General features: G+C 34.3%; 1 protein-coding gene across 1 annotated transcript in view; it reads left to right on the top strand.

The window, feature by feature from the left end:
- LOC134531661 (DNA repair protein RAD50-like) overlaps positions 1-16,635 on the top strand; it is a 280,275-nt gene that overhangs the window by 11,462 nt on the left and 252,178 nt on the right. Inside the window, exon 3 of the mRNA XM_063367439.1 lies at positions 5,630-5,864. Within this exon, the coding sequence (XP_063223509.1) occupies positions 5,631-5,864 (234 nt within the window). The 5' untranslated portion in view covers position 5,630. The remainder of the gene's footprint in view (positions 1-5,629; positions 5,865-16,635) is intronic.

The following is a 16,635-nucleotide window of genomic DNA, read 5'->3' as shown; positions in this document are numbered from 1 at the left end:
ACCAATTGGGCTGTAGTAACAATTCCGTGCATAATAAATTATTCATGAGTCAATTTGGCACATGGCCACAAACATAGAATTCTTTGCATTATACATTTTTGTATATTTGTATATTTCAATCGCCTTAAATCTTTTACTTAAGTGTTTACAATATGATAACGTGGTTTTCGTGATTCATTTCCGAGATTTTCATAGTCCAATAAATTTGCAATCAACTGCATTTACACGTGAAATCTTACTGCTAATAAAGAGGGTATGAGATACAAATAATTTACATAATACGCAGTTTAGATTACGAGCATAACATTTGTATAAAACATAAGATAATAGTCTGCTGAAATAATAGTGCAGAAAAAATCAAATACACACAACTTTATCCAATAGGACGAACGTTACTTGCGCAAGACCTCTGAACTGTATTAAACAGATGGCTATTCATGACTAACATGATATAAGGTACAACGTATTCTTTCAGCTTACGTCAGTATATTCTTATACCTATCGTGATTTTAGGAAATAACGACATAGCCTATATATATATATATATATATATATATATATATATATATATATATATATATATATATATATATAGATTTCAGAGCAATACAAATTTAAATGGGCCAAACGCCCGTTCTACAACTCTATCATTAAACCTACTACTGACTTGAAATATATCAGACGTCTGCATGGAAGTACGTCGGGCAGTGACGTGAATGAAGCTACAATCATAAGCAAGGAAACACGAACTCTGGCGCATCTACAACCGACAGGAGTTTGATGTAAGTAAGCCTTACTGAGCGCGACGCGAGTGCCATAAAAGAGAGAAATTCAAACAACTAGTATTCAAGTTTGCACTAAATAACAACGAAGCGATACGGTAGGTAACCATAACATAACTGAACCTACTACCATCTGACCGCATACGGACATAATAACCTTCCGAAACCTAACGACGGCGAGCGAGACCCCATCGATATTACCACTAGCATAGATTCACCGTGTTTAAGCCTAACATCGCCTAATGCCCGACGGACTGTCGATCACTCCGAAGAGCAAGCAGACAGTGGCAAAACATGCAAAATCTGGAGTTTATATAGGCCTCTGAAACTACGCCACTAGGCGCGCTAAAATCGCGGCGGGGATGGAGGGAGTAGATGGGAGTGGGGATGGAGGGAGGGAAGGAGACTATAGGGTGGAGGGGGAAAAGGGGAGGAAGACGATGGGAGTGCTACCTATACCGACCGACAGTGTAGCCAACTGCTACAATATGACCAAGTTCGTTGTGATGTTTCTGCCTGAAAAATGACGAAACGTAAACTAAACATCGCATTATCAATTATCATAAATTATAAAAATTGAAGTTTGTTCAGGAAGTGACATGTGTGCTTACAATATCTACAATTTAATGTCTATTTGAAAGTTATATAATAAAAACTGATGGAATCCAGTGTATTTATGTTTAACATGTAAATCCTTTATCATGCCATTTGGCCTGCAGGGCAAGCCCTTAGTTTTTTGAGAAGAGAATCTACTTTAAAAAATAATGAATACTACAGTTTAAAGGCTCACACATATAACTGTAGCTACTAAACATTAAGTATGGTATATTTTATATTCATTAAAATGTAAATACTACAAAAGGAAAAATTTTACTATGCAATATCTTGTCATTTTTACACTGTACATTACTGAGGTGCAGCAAAATACAGCACACAAAGTGTGTAAATAGTTCTCACTATTAGTCATTTGTATAAATGTCCAGGTGTGTTAAACATGGTAGGGTGTGTGAAAAGGGCAATGTTGATCTTAGCTTCAAAGCTCATCCACATCTTATTGGCTCACCATTCTCAGTTGCTGACTAAACTAACCTTAAAGTCTCTCTTGTCAAGGGTAGTGGAGTGTCACAATCGGCCAATGAAATATACCTGCCTACTATCACCCACACCAAAATGTTAGTGAAGTTTATGTGATAAACATAACTATGCATGAATGGTTCATATTATGTTAAGGTACCTTCAGCAATTACAGCCATATAAGTGTGTTTCCAACTGTACTAGGCTGAAGGGGAAGTTGAGAAACACCGAAATAACTCCAAAATATCAGAATTTTAATTACTCTAACTGTAAAAAGAAATTTAGTTAATCTTTTAAAGAGTATCACAACAGTAATTAAAAATTATTTAATTAATGTATAGTATATTTTGAGTTTTGCCAGTCATACAGTTGAGGATACCTTAACTGGCATTCACAATACATAAACCCATTTCATAAACTTACATACATACATACATACATACATACATACATACATACATACATACATACATACATACATACATACATACATACATACATACATACATACATACATACATACATACATACATACATACATACATACATACATACATACATACATACATACATACATACATACATACATACATACATACATACATACATACATACATACATACATACATACATACATACATACACACACATACACACACATACATACACACACATACACATACATGCACACACACATATACATACATACACACACATACATACACATACACACACATTTACACACATATATACACACACATACATACACACACATACATACACACACATACATACATACACACACATACATATACATACACACACACACATACATAAACAAACACACATCCATTCATATAGCCTTAAAATATATTGAGTAGTTTCAATTAAAATCTAAGAAGTTGCTTACAAATATAATTTATCTATTGTATTATTATTGAAATTTTTGACGTGTATACATCTTAGCTCTCTGTATATGATATTTGTTAGGAGTAATCTTGTGAATGGAATGGAAACGTGATCCAGAACACGGTACTGCCATCTGCAGTAGTCTCAGAAATCCACGTGAATTATCAGTTTATGTTAATTTTTGTTAACAATTGGGGGGGGGGGGGGGAGGTAGGTTTGTACCAAGTGTATTGGTGTACCAAACATAACTTTATAATAGTACAACTATCCTTTAATACTCTATGATTTATAGTCATAAAAAGAAATAATGACACTTAGAAAGTATGTATTGCAATTTTCACAATCCGAAGTTAACATTGTAATATACAGATAGCGCAGTGTTTGTCATACAGTAGAGACACAAGAAATTGTTAGCCTATTAGTATTCGATGCCATGTTGAATAAAAGAATTTAGTGATGAAATTTTTACTGTTAAATTATTAATTTTGAATCAGCTCAATAAAGTAAGTTTGTTAATAGGAAGAATATACTGACATTTCTATCATGTAAGCGAAAACAAATATACATGCATATACTTAGTGTTATAATATGTATTTTAAAAATGTTTCTGGTTAATTTTGTTTTTATGTAATCTATTTTACTGCAAATATTAGTTTTAAAAATACTTAGCACCACAGTCATAATGTGTTAGAGAACCAACAAATTGTTAAATATCTTTGAATTATGTTTGTTCTAAGTCAATATTCCTGGCTAATAAATTATAGATATGTTTAAAGTTGCGATTATATCTTATGACTATTCAATTTTACAAAATGAATTCCGGGATAGTTTCACTACCATAAAGTTTACTTTTGTACACCAATACACTTAGTACATCCCTCCATGTTTGTAAAATTTAGAATTTACGGGCTCAGGTTACCACACATGGGTCCACCATCTTGATGACTTCGGCTCGTTACTATAGCAGTTTCTGCATGGATGCACATTGGACTTTCAACCTGTTAAATTTCTGTTGTGTAATGCACGCTTATTTTATTGCATTTCTGGTGCATATTGAAATTTCACCCCCAATGCAGGCCATGATGATTCCGGTCTACATTCAGCATTGAGGTATTTACATGTGACACATTAGGTATTCTTGTTGTTCAGCTAGCCCTGAGAAATCAATAGAACTATCTTGTTGAACAGAATTATAGGTATGTTAAAAGGGAAATAGCTTTTACCATTTTTCCCTAAAATAAATACTTTTAGTATATCTATCATGCTCAGCATTATTTTAATAATTCATCTTAAAAATTAGTTGTCAAAGTTTAGTATTATAAGTTTATTTGGAAAAAGAGAACACTTGAATTTGCTCTTTATCGAGGTTACATATTTACACCACAAACCAGTATTGAATGTATGTGCAGTAGAGGCTCCACTGATGTTAGTGTATTTTTAAAACAACTCATGATTTTTAATTTCTGTGTAAAAGTAAAATACCATTAAAGTAAAAACTTACAATTGCTATGATTTGGTAACCCTTCAGTTGGTATAGAAATTAACTTTGCAATATCTGTAAATTTACTATTGTGTAAATCACTACATAGTATAAAACAAAGTCGCTTCCCACTGTCTGTCTGTCCCTATGTATGCATAGATCTTTAAAACTACGCAATGGATTTTTATGCGGTTTTTTTAATAGATAGAGTGATTCAAGAGGAAGGTTTATATGTATAATACATGCATAATATAGTAGAGAAACACTGATAATTTTAGAGATTTCTAATGTGATGTCGTAAATAAACACATTTTTTTGCGCTTACATTGCAAACGCTGGCTGAACCCTACTAGATAGATCAAAATAATGTACTACAGTATCGTACACCTTAAAAAGGTCTACAAAAAAATGTCCACGATGGTATATGTCTATCTCTTGGGGATAACCCACAATAACAATTTTTATCCTTTACTTTTTACGAGAAATAATAACTTATATACAAAGCGATTTTAAGCAATACAGCGTTAATCCTTATCCAATTAATTACCTTAAATACATTGTGCATTTAATATATATCAATATGGCCCATTACAGCATGTAATTAAAATTAATATTTTCAAATATATTACACATGCACACATTACATTACATTGTGCCGACGCAAATATACTACTCGGTCGATACTTTTCTCGATTTGGAAGAAATTGTTCATTTTCCTACAGAATTTCTTAATTCTTTGAACAGTCTGGACTCCCTCCTCATAAAATGGTGTTGAAAGTAGGTTGTCCTGTTATTTTATTAAGAAACCTGAATCCACCTAAACTTTGCAGTGGCACGCGTTTGCTGGTAAAATCACTAAAAACTTTCATAATAGAGTGCACAATACTCACCGGATGTGGTACCGGAGATGTATTGATTTCCCGAATTCCTCTGATACCATCAGATTTACCGTTCCAATTTAAACGCCTACAATTTCCAGTAAAGATATCTTTTGCAATGACCATTAGTAAATCGCAGGGTCAAACTTTCAACGTTGCAGGCTTAGAGTTGAGGGTTGAGTGTTTTCCACATGGTCAATTATATGTCACTCTTTCAAGAGTAACCTCTAAAGAAAACATGTTTGTATTGTTTAATGACAAAAAAAGCTGTGAACGTTGTATATAGACATTGTGTAGTATATTTAGTATCCGTGCGAAGCCGTAAAATATATATATATTTTTTTAATTCACTGTCAGCATTGTTGAGCGTAGGTCCTATTTAAAATTTAATCTATAATCTGAATCTAAAATGTAACCGTTTTGCTGGCTTATATTTCATTAAGTGATATTATTTATAACAATTAATATAATTTTTGCAGTCTAAAATGCTAAAATGTTGTTCTCAGAATGGCTCGTTTGCACAAGCTGTACATAAAGGGCGTGCGCAGCTACGGCCCGTTCGACGACGACGAGCAGTGCGTGGTGTTCATGTCACCCATCACGCTGATCATGGGCCAGAACGGCTCGGGCAAGACCACTGTAATAGAGGCGCTGAAGTACGCCACGACGGGCGACGCACCTCCTGGGAGCCAGCGAGGACAGTACTTCATCCACGACCCCAAGCTGTCCTCAGTCTCGGAGGTTAGTTACCATGCTTTTACCTCCTCCTCCACTGTTCCTGCGTATTGCAGCCAGCGCTTGAGCTTAGCTGAGGTTGCGTGCAGAGCTTCAGGAAAGAAATACTTCAGTTTTAAAACAGAGATACATTTATAGTTTGAGATACTAAGTTTCCATTTCAGCACTGCCGAATAGAGTTCTGAATAACATTTATTCACATGATAGCTTGTGAACCTGTGTTGATCTCTGAGTAATTGCTATTTAAATGTCTATCAGCCGTATAGGCTATTTGGTCCTTTGTCCCATTGATAGCAGCTATCCAAATGATAGATAAATTTTTGATGAAGTGGTAGCATAATGTCAAAGGCTGTAACAAATCACAATCGTGCTTGGCTAGCTAACAATTGTATAGAAAAACACCAATTATCTTGTAGAATGTTGCAGGTAATTGGGTCTAAAGTTATATTATTTATTGTTGATTTTCTCAAAACTGTTAAAGGTCTAATTTAAATAAAAGAATTTTAAATTAATTTTAGTATTTATTCTTTCCGCAGCAAAAATACATGTTTGTTACACAATTCGACAAAAAGATAGCAATCACTCTTGTTGATAGCTCCTCAGTCCTGTGCACTTAGAAAATAATGTCTATAGCGACCTTGTCATCTCTAGGTACCGAATACTTGGGAACTACCGTCATGGTAGACCAAAGGTCTATCTGGGCCTGTGCTACGCGTCTGGAGCATAAAATTCTAAATAAGACATCTGAAATTTGACAAAAAAAAAGCTTAAATCTTACTGTGATATGGCTCTGGCACCCAGGTGTGAAATATGTGCTTCATCTGCAACAACTGACGAAGCACGCACCTGCCTATAGCCACGCAGGGAAAGGCAACTGCATGACCTCATTGACTAATCACCTCACATCTCTCTCGTATGACACAAAAAAACACAAAATTCATTACCCTTGCATCGAAGCATTTCTGTAAAAAAACTAGCTCAGTATTACAAAGTCCACTTCTGATTGGCTGCGGCAGAAACTTGATAAGTTTAATCTCCTGTGGGAGCGAACACCTGCAGAGTTTTCCATCATAAGAATGCACATAGAGCGCACCAGAACGTTTCTGTAACAAAAAAATCTCTGAAAAAATACACAATGTTCTTGATCGATAATAACTTCCAAATAAATACAAATATAATATATTGACATAAAAACAAAATTTATAGTAAATGAAATACTAAAAAAATGCATCCAAACAAATACTATCCTAGCAAACAATGTGAAAATCAGTAAAAACAAAAGGTTTAGTAACTAAAAATAATGGGTCACTCCATGACAAAGCAACCAGTGACTGATTTTCATGTCTCAGATTTCCATGACTTATGCTACTTATATTGTTCCTAGGAAGTACATTAAAAATATTTTTTATTTAAATTTTATTATAATATTATTATATTTTAATAATTTTTCCAATGAAATACATTGAAAACATGTATTATTTTAATCTTCTTATAATATTAATAATTTTCATTATTATAATATATACAACGGCCGATTATTCGTTTCCGGCAGATATGTTGTGTTATTTTAGTGTTTATCACATTATTATGAATGCCTGTTGACATTAATTCATCACCGTTGGACCAACTGTATATTCTGGGGTTTTAATGCCCCATAATGATTTACGCCACGACAACTCTATGAACGTCTTCAAACTACGATCTAAAAAGATGGCTCTAAAAGAAACTTGAAAACCTCAGGAAGTGGTAATAGATATCAAAAAACTTTATGGTATATTTTTTATCGTAAAAATGTTAAGCACTAAAATGGACAAACTTAGAAGTGAAAATCAGGTTCTAAAGATGTTAATTGATTCTAGAATAGAAACATCCGCGTTAAAGAAAGAATTAAATTCAATCAAACTAAATTTGTGCATGAAAAAAATTCTGAACGTGTGATAAATCTTATACTTGAGTTCTCATACAATCTTCAAGCAATTAAAAACCGTAGCCAAACCAGTGATCAAAAAAAAAAACTAAACACTATTTTTAACACATTTAGAACCATCTGTCCAAAAGCAAGAGATTGTAAATGACATCACAAATGAACTGAATATCATATCACATTTCAGTATTGGAAGATAACCTCTACAGAATCAAAAACATTGTCTTCTAGCCCAGGGACTTTTTTTTTTTTTTTTAATTACATCCAGAGAAAATTTCCAGCAATAACTTACCTATTGATACTACAGAAAATGTCAGCACCATCAGCCAGAAGCCTCTGTTAATAACTCCACCGCAACATTACATATAAATGTGTCCACAAGAGTAACTTACATGCCTAATCCCATTGAGTGTTTAATGTATTACGAAAATGTCAGAAGGTTGCAAACTAAATGTACAAAAATTTTTGATCATTTAGTCTCCACTGAATACAATATCTGTCTAACAGAAACATGGTTTAATAATTGCAGCATAAATTCTCAGATCTTTATCTCATTTAGATGAGACAGAAACTTTATTCTCACAATGCATGAAAGAGGTTGTGGTGTTTTGATTGTGCTTAATAAACACAAATTTCCATCAGTCCATCAAAATCAAATTCTATATGATCATCCTGGAATTGAAGCTCTCTGGATAAAAATTAAATCTTCACCAACTAACTACCTAATAATTGGTAATGTATATATTCCCCCTCAAACTACTACTAATACATACCGTATAAACCCACGTACCACCCGCACCTTTTTAAAAAAAATTAGGTTCGAAAAAGTAGGATGCGGGTGTTACGTGGGTCTTGAGCCATTTTTGCACGGTGACGGAACAACGCCGGCGCGACTGGAGGTTGCTGCAATGAGCAAGGAGGGGAGGGGAAAAGGATGAGAAGGAAGCGGCAGACAGTCAAGGTCACATTCCTCACAGCGTTGTCACACGCAGCTACGCTGGTTACAAATGCGCACTCCTACACACTGTCCTATCCTCATTTTCAAAGTACGCAGTGGTTTTACATGTGTATTGGCGGTAAGTATTATAATGAATCGTAAAAAGTTGCGTTCTATCACAGTTGTGGAAAAATTAAAAATAATCTGTGAAGCGGAAGAAATCTGTAACCGTGCTGCTGGGCGAAAATATGATGTCGACGAATTGTGTGTGAGGGATTGGAGGAAAAGTAAAGAAAAACTGCTTTCAGCCAGTGGCGATAGACGTGCGTTCCGTGGTGTGGTAGCAAAGTTTCCGGAAATAGAGGAAAAACTCCACGACTACATACAGGACAGACGGCAATTCGGGTATGCTGTAAGCACGGAAATGTGTACGCTAAAGGCGCTGCAAATTGCTCGTGAACTTGGCGTGGGTGAAGGCTCTAGTAGGAACTGGATGCGCAGGTTCATGGTCTTGGCCGACGGCTGTGACATCGTGTTATTCTTTTGTTAATTTTATTGTCTGTGTGATTTTGTACGTCACTTTTATTTTAGCCTAAATAAATGCAGTATTTGTGTTAACCTAATTTATATTTTTATGTAGAATATGCCACATTTAGGCACAAAGTTTTTTATTATGCATGTAATAAAAATTGTTTTTATTATGCGTGGCTAGGACTCGCGTGATTTATCATTTATTTGTTTGAACGAGGTCATTGCCCAACGCACGGTAATGGACGCTGAAGATTGTAACTGTAAACAGCTGGGAGCGGGGCAAGGTCACGCGCGCACACTGCGTGTTGTTATCGATGGCGCGCGCCGATGCCACATTCTACTCGCGCGATGTTGCCACATTGCAGTTGCCTGCCTTCTGTACACTTTTAACACGAATGCCGAGACTGTAATAAGTAACATAGTACTTTTTTGGTAATTCTTTACAATTTGTTACTGTTTGAAAGGAAAAGAAATCACAACTAAATTTTTTTTTTTTTCAATGCAGATTTGCAATAACAACATTTTTTCCCACCATGGCATTCTAAAAATAAGGGTGCGGGTCTGGGTGCGCGTCATTTGACCTAAAAGTCATATCTCCTAAACGTCACTTGACCTAAAATTTAAAATAATCCTTCAGTCATTTGACCTAAAAGTCATTTGCCCTAAAAGTCATATCTCCTAAACGTCACTTGACCTAAAAGTCACTTGGCCTAAAAGTCATTAGACCTAACAGGCATTCAGCCGAAATTCATTTTAGGTCGAATGACTTTAGGGCAAGTGGAGTGTACTCGCGGGTCTTACCCAGGGGCGGGTGGTACGTGGGTTTATACGGTACATGTTCAATGTATTTTTAAGCATTAGAATATAACCTCACTTACTACCAAGATAAATTGATAATACTTGGTGACTTCAATGTGCCTGGGTTGATGGACAAATAAACATAATTTAACATATCACAAACATATCAAATCTAAGACACAGTCCTTGCTGAATTTTCTACTAGATTGGGACTTCTTCATTGTAATAATATTCAGTCCTCCAATAATTTGTTAAATCTTTGCTTCACAAATATACCCTTGTATGAAGTAACGAAATCAGTTAAAGCTATTGTGAAAGAAGATTTACAGTATTCTGTCAGAGATATTAAAATTACAATGGATATTCAGTTAACATACAAATTCTCAATTTCTTGTGTCATAAAATTAATGCTTATCCTTTCTAATATTATAAATGTAAATGTGAGTTTGTTTGTTTGTTTGTTTGTGTGTTACGATTTCACGCTGAAACTACTCAACGGATTATTATGAAATTTTGTGCGCATATTTTCAAGGACATAGGACACTTATATATATATATATATATATATATATATATATATATATATATATATATATATATATATATATATCTGAAGGGCAAAAAAATTGATATTGGTATGTATGATCGTCCGACTGAGAGTTTGAATAATTTGAATGAAATTTAACGCCATCTGGCGTTTAAATAAGTAAATAAAATAATTTGCGAATCTAATACTGTAATACTGGCGGTCAATTCACTATTCAATTTAGTATAGCATCTGCTTCCACATTTATTTTTATTTTTCTGTCACCTTCAAGCAATACTTAAACTTTTTTTTAATTTTTGAAGTTAGGTGTCTGTTTATTTTCTTCACTTATGATTGTTTGGACGTTGATGCTGAAGGTTATATTTTACTTACAAGAGAATTTTGTAATTTAGTAGAAAATGATGTGGATCTTATTACTCAAGTTTTCCTGAACTTGCAACAAAATTTGAATACCCTCTTTTATCTCATAATCGTCGCACTCACATAATTGTCGCACCTTTATTTTAGGGCGTCCAAATTTGGATAAAAAAACTTTTCGTGTAAACGTTGCATGATGAGTTTGGTTCCGCTATTATATTCCGAGTGCTTTGTGTAGGTATCTTTTCCGAATAAAACTGTGTATTTTAAAGTAGAAGTCTAATATTTATTCCGAAATTAACTATTTTACTTATTTAATTAACGGAAATACAAAGCTGCCTGATGTGTAAATTTTCTTTTAAAGATGTTTTTAAACGTTATAACCTTTATCTGTTTGTCTGCGTTGCCGCGGTGTACCGCTTTTAAAATTGAGCCAGCGCTAGTTGGCATCATTCATGTTTGGTTATGTTGCTTCCCATATAGAGCACGCACACATAGTCCAATATCAATATCTCGCTGAATGGATGCAACGTGCGCTCTCTTTCGAGTGCCGCGTTAACAACATTTGATGGCCCGCACACTTTTGTGGTAAATGTGTACTACGACGATAGTTATATGTTAGTTCACGTCACATATTCAAGTGGCTTGCGTTCGGGTCACAGATTTGGTTTTTCTGTTTAAAGTTGAAGAAAGGTTTTTGTTGCATGAATTATTATTATAAATTGTTTGGCGTGCTCTTGTATACTCCACCTTTTTTTTAAATAAACGTACTTTCCATGAACAGGTTCTGTTTTTATGAATAACTTTACCTAACAAAAAATTTTTTTCCCCATAAGCGTCGCACCCCTACTTTTCAAACTTTATTTTAGTATTAAATGTGCGACGATTATGCGAGAAAACACGGTAGTGATCAGTGGTTGTGCACAAGAGCAATATTGGCGCCAACAAATGATATAATTAATAAAATCAACACTTATATTATAAAAGAGGTGCAAGGGGAAATGGAGTATTTGTCAATAGATACAATCATGGATACCGAACAAAGCACTTCATATCCTGCGGAGTTTTTAAATTCACTTGAACTTTCGGGTGTACCCTCACATAAACTTTAAATGAAACTAAATGTATAAGTTATACTTAAGCGAAATCTAGATGCTCCTTGACTATGTAATGGAACGAGGCTTTGGATCACACAATTGTGGCAAAATATATTTGGTGCCACTATTTTAACAGGTGTCGGTAAAGGGGAAAGTGTTATTAGACCTCGAATTCCAATTATCCCCACTGGATCTACCGTTCCAATTCAAAAGAGTTCAGTTTCCCTTCAGGCTTAGATTTGCTGTTACCATCAACAAAGCGCAAGGGCAAACATGGCAGGTAGCAGGGGTGCATTTGGAAAAGCCATTCTTTTCCCATGGCCAACTATATGCAGCCTGTTCGTGTGTGTCCAATGCCCGAAATCTACACGTTTGCACTGGACAGAAAAACATAACATAGTATGCAGGGGCATCCTAGAATAATACTCTGATTTAAGCTCTTTTAAAGAAATACTAATTTATTATATGTTAATATTTTGAACTTTAAAAATGTTAGTATTTAAAATTATTTATTTTTTGTAACAGTGAAACATATTTCAATAAAGCATGTTTTCAGTTTTTTTAGCTAAATTGTATGTTAGAATTTTTAAATACTGGTGATCCCAGTCACAAAAAAAAACCAATTACCATATTATTTTATGTTCTTTACAATGATCTTTGATCAGTGGCGGATTTATAGGGGGGGCGCAGGGGGCGCCCCCCCCCCCTTGACCAGGGCAGCCCAGCACCAATCATGGTTCTTGGCAAGGGGAGGGCGCTCACCCGGCCGCCGATGTTATACAATACACATTCATACACTTACCTTTAACGACTTCATGTCTTGGAAACAGTTTGAATAAAGTTTTATTAAGCTTTGCATGTGACTAGAACCTTTAGTTTTTCTGTAGTGATTTTGACATTTGTATACTGCACAATTGGCCATTTTAACTACATATAGCACACAATTATGCACCAACAACAGCAAATATTCGGGTGAGACGTAAATGAAACGGATAGAGCTTGGAAAAAGATCTCTGGCTGCATCCAAGCAACCAAGGTGACGTAACAAGGGAGTGTGTGGAAGAGGTCGACCTGCGCCCCCCCCTTGAGATTTTTCTGTATCCGCCACTCTCTTTGATACTTATTTAAGGACATCAACACGATCGAAGCCGCGGGTAAAAACTAGTATTCAAATATATTCAGAAAGTATCTGTCTTCCAAAGATTTAATATAAGCTTTCAAATAAAATAAAAATATTCATAAGCTTTTTAAAAGAAACAACAATTATCAGTACTACACATACCATGTTTTATCGTAATCGTAGCACATTTTATACTAAAATCAAGTTTGAAAATTAGGGGTGCAACTTTTATGTGGGAAAAAAATTTTGTTGGATAAAGTTATTCATAAAAACAAAATCCATTCATGGAAAGTACGTTTATTTGAAAAAAGAAGTATAAAAGAGCATCCCAAACAATTTAAATTAATACGTAAGTCATCTAACAAAAACCTTTCTTCAACTTTAAATAGAAAAACAAAATCTGTGATCTGAATGTGAGCATGAACAAAAGCATAACTATCGTCTTAGTACACACCATGAAAGAGAGCAGGCCATCAAATGTAGTTAACTCGGCACTCGACAGAGAACGCACATTACGTGCAATCTGCGAGATATCAATATTCGACTACGTGTGCGCACTCTATATGGGAAGCAACATAACCAAACATGAATGATGCCAACTAGCGCTGGCTACGTTTTTGTAAGTGGTACACCGCGGCGATGAAAACGAACAGATAAAGGTTATAACGTTTAAAAACATCTTTAAAAGAAAATATACACATCAGACAACTTCGTATTTCCATTAATTAAATAAGTAAGCGGTAATGTGCAAATAAATATTAGATTTTACTTTAAAATATGTTTTATACAGAAAAAAATACCCATACAAAGCACTCGGAATCTAATAGCAGGACCAAAAACATCATGCAACATTTACACAAGAGGTTTTTCATTCCAAATTTTGACGCCCTAAAATATAGGTGCGACAATTATGCGCGTGCGACGATTATGTGATAAAAGAGGGTATTTTTCTCATTACCATAAGGCAGTCAAGAGGCTGATCAAATGTGATTAAATAAACTGGACTCAAAAGGTAAACAACATCAAGAAAAAAACCTAAAACATATTGGCATTATGTAAAAATTATGAAAGATTGTTATCAACATTAATTATCTATTAATTTAAATGGAACTGCTTCCTGTTACCCGAAACTAATATCTAATTATTTTGCTCAATATTTTGCTAGAGTTTATGTCTCATCAAACAACCGTCACCAATCTCAGATATCAAATACCAGCTCTCATCCAATCTCTTTTTCTTCCATCTCTGAGCTCTTGGTATTTTGGGGCATTAAATCCCTAACATCTATCATGTCAACTGGACCGGATGGAATACTAAATTTTATTTTGAATGTCTGTTATCAATTACTGGTGCCCTTGTTGCAACACATATTTACAGTAGTATTTAATCCCAATTTTTCCCAACAAAATGGAATATTGCTAAAGTCATCCCTATCCACAATAATGGCAGCTAATCAAACAAAAACTATAGACGTATATCATTAATGAATGGTTTGACAAAAATTTTTGAAAAAAAAAAATACTGTACTTAAGTAAATTTTCATATAAAAAATTGTTTAACTGATAGTCACAGTGGATTCATAATTGGAATGACCACTGCAATGAATCTACTTATCTTTCTTAATTCATTTAATAACGAAGTAACACGTGGGAAAGGTGAATGCTTGCTATTTCGATTTAGGTAAAGCTTTTGACACTGTAAATCACTCTCTGTATTATTGGAAAAGCTGTCAAATGTAGGCATAAGTGATAAATACATAAATTAGTTCACCTGTTATCTAAGAAATATATGGTTTTTTTAACTTCATTACAGTTCTGGAGTTTCGTAAGGAGATACGCTATCACCTCTGCTTTTCAATATATTTATTAATTATCTTTCTCAGGTTCTACATCATTCTACTGGCCTTTTATTTGCAGATGACTTTAAAATATTTAGAAAGATTTCTTCCATACGCGATTGTCTCCTATTCCAAGATAACATTCAGAAAATAATAATTAAACAAATCTTGTTGAAATTGCTGAAATTTCAATTACTCCTGTTACCAAACGTCTGGACGTCATATTAGATTTGAAATTATACTACCATCAACATGTCAACTCTAGTTTTCAGTTCCCATAGAACCCTAGCTTTAATGCCACTATTAATGATTCCATTCTTACACTTTATAAAGCCTTAGTAAGCTCAAAATTAGAATATGGTTATGTGATTTTGATTTACGTTAATAAATCAGATAGTGACAAAATTGAAAATATTGAAAACAAATTACTCAAAATTATAAGTAATAAAAACCCTCCTTGTCCTAACCTAGTTTTGTTATCTGAATGCAAAGTTCACTTAGATTCACCTTTTGTAAGCAAATGTTAAATTTCTAAATTTAACTGTAAATACCTTCTTGATAATTCTGGTATAAGAATACTGCAGTTTAATATTGAATTACAGTCTCCATTATGTACAGTACACAATAAAAATGACATTTTATATAGATTAATAACCAACTTTAAAAAAATAGCTAAATATCAAACAACTGGTTATGCTCTGGCACTTCAATAGTTGGGTAAATTGTATTTATTTAATTGTAGTAAATGGTTTGGCAGAAAAACTACCACATTTTAAAAATAATTAACACAAACAGTATTGGATATATTCATTTAATATTTTTTTACATGTTACAGAAACACTTTTAAAGTTTTTATATATTATGTTTTAAAATTATATCATTAAGGTGTCCCCTGTACTGGTCATTGCATTGAGATAGTAGAGTTTTGAAGCTTTTCTCTACTCTTTCCATTATATCAATGCGTATATTGTCGATGGCAGCTTGAATATTATTCTTCAGTTGAGCCAGGGTCCTTGGACGGTCTGTGTAAACTAGGGATTACAGATAGCCTCACAAAAAAAAGTTACATTGGGCTAAATCAGGCAAGCACGCCGGCTATTGAGGATCGCCCTGCAAGGAGATAAGGCGTCTGGGGAAGTTTTCGTGCAAAAGATTTATTGGCGTTCACTCTGTGTGGGCCGTGGCGCTATACTGCTGAAACCAGAAGTTTTGGTTAAAAAAAAACAACTTCTCAATCATGTTTACATTACGAACAGACTGTAACTGTCTGACCGTTTTCTCAAAAAAGCTGTGGCCCAATGATACCTATTCTGGGCAATACACACCAGTCACAAGTTCTGTATGATGTTCTTGAGGATTCGTGTCACTTCAGTATCACATGTTTTGGTTGTTCACACAACCGGAAAGATGAAAATGAGCCTTATGGCTGAAGAATACGAGGATGTCATGAGGCCTATTGTCTAGAACGGCTTTGAATACATTTCTTTGTGGAAGAAAATCGAGTGTATTAAGTTTTTACCAATTTGCCAATTTTTGCCAATTTGTATGGATTAAATTGCAGTTCTTAATGAAGAATTAGCCTCACAGAACGATTAGACATCACAAGAACAGCTGCATGTTTGCACGCAG

Source organism: Bacillus rossius, chromosome 5, assembly GCF_032445375.1.
Source record: "Bacillus rossius redtenbacheri isolate Brsri chromosome 5, Brsri_v3, whole genome shotgun sequence".
In the NCBI taxonomy this organism is placed as follows: Eukaryota; Metazoa; Arthropoda; class Insecta; order Phasmatodea; family Bacillidae; genus Bacillus; species Bacillus rossius.
This window is presented reverse-complemented; position numbering and strand designations above follow the sequence as displayed.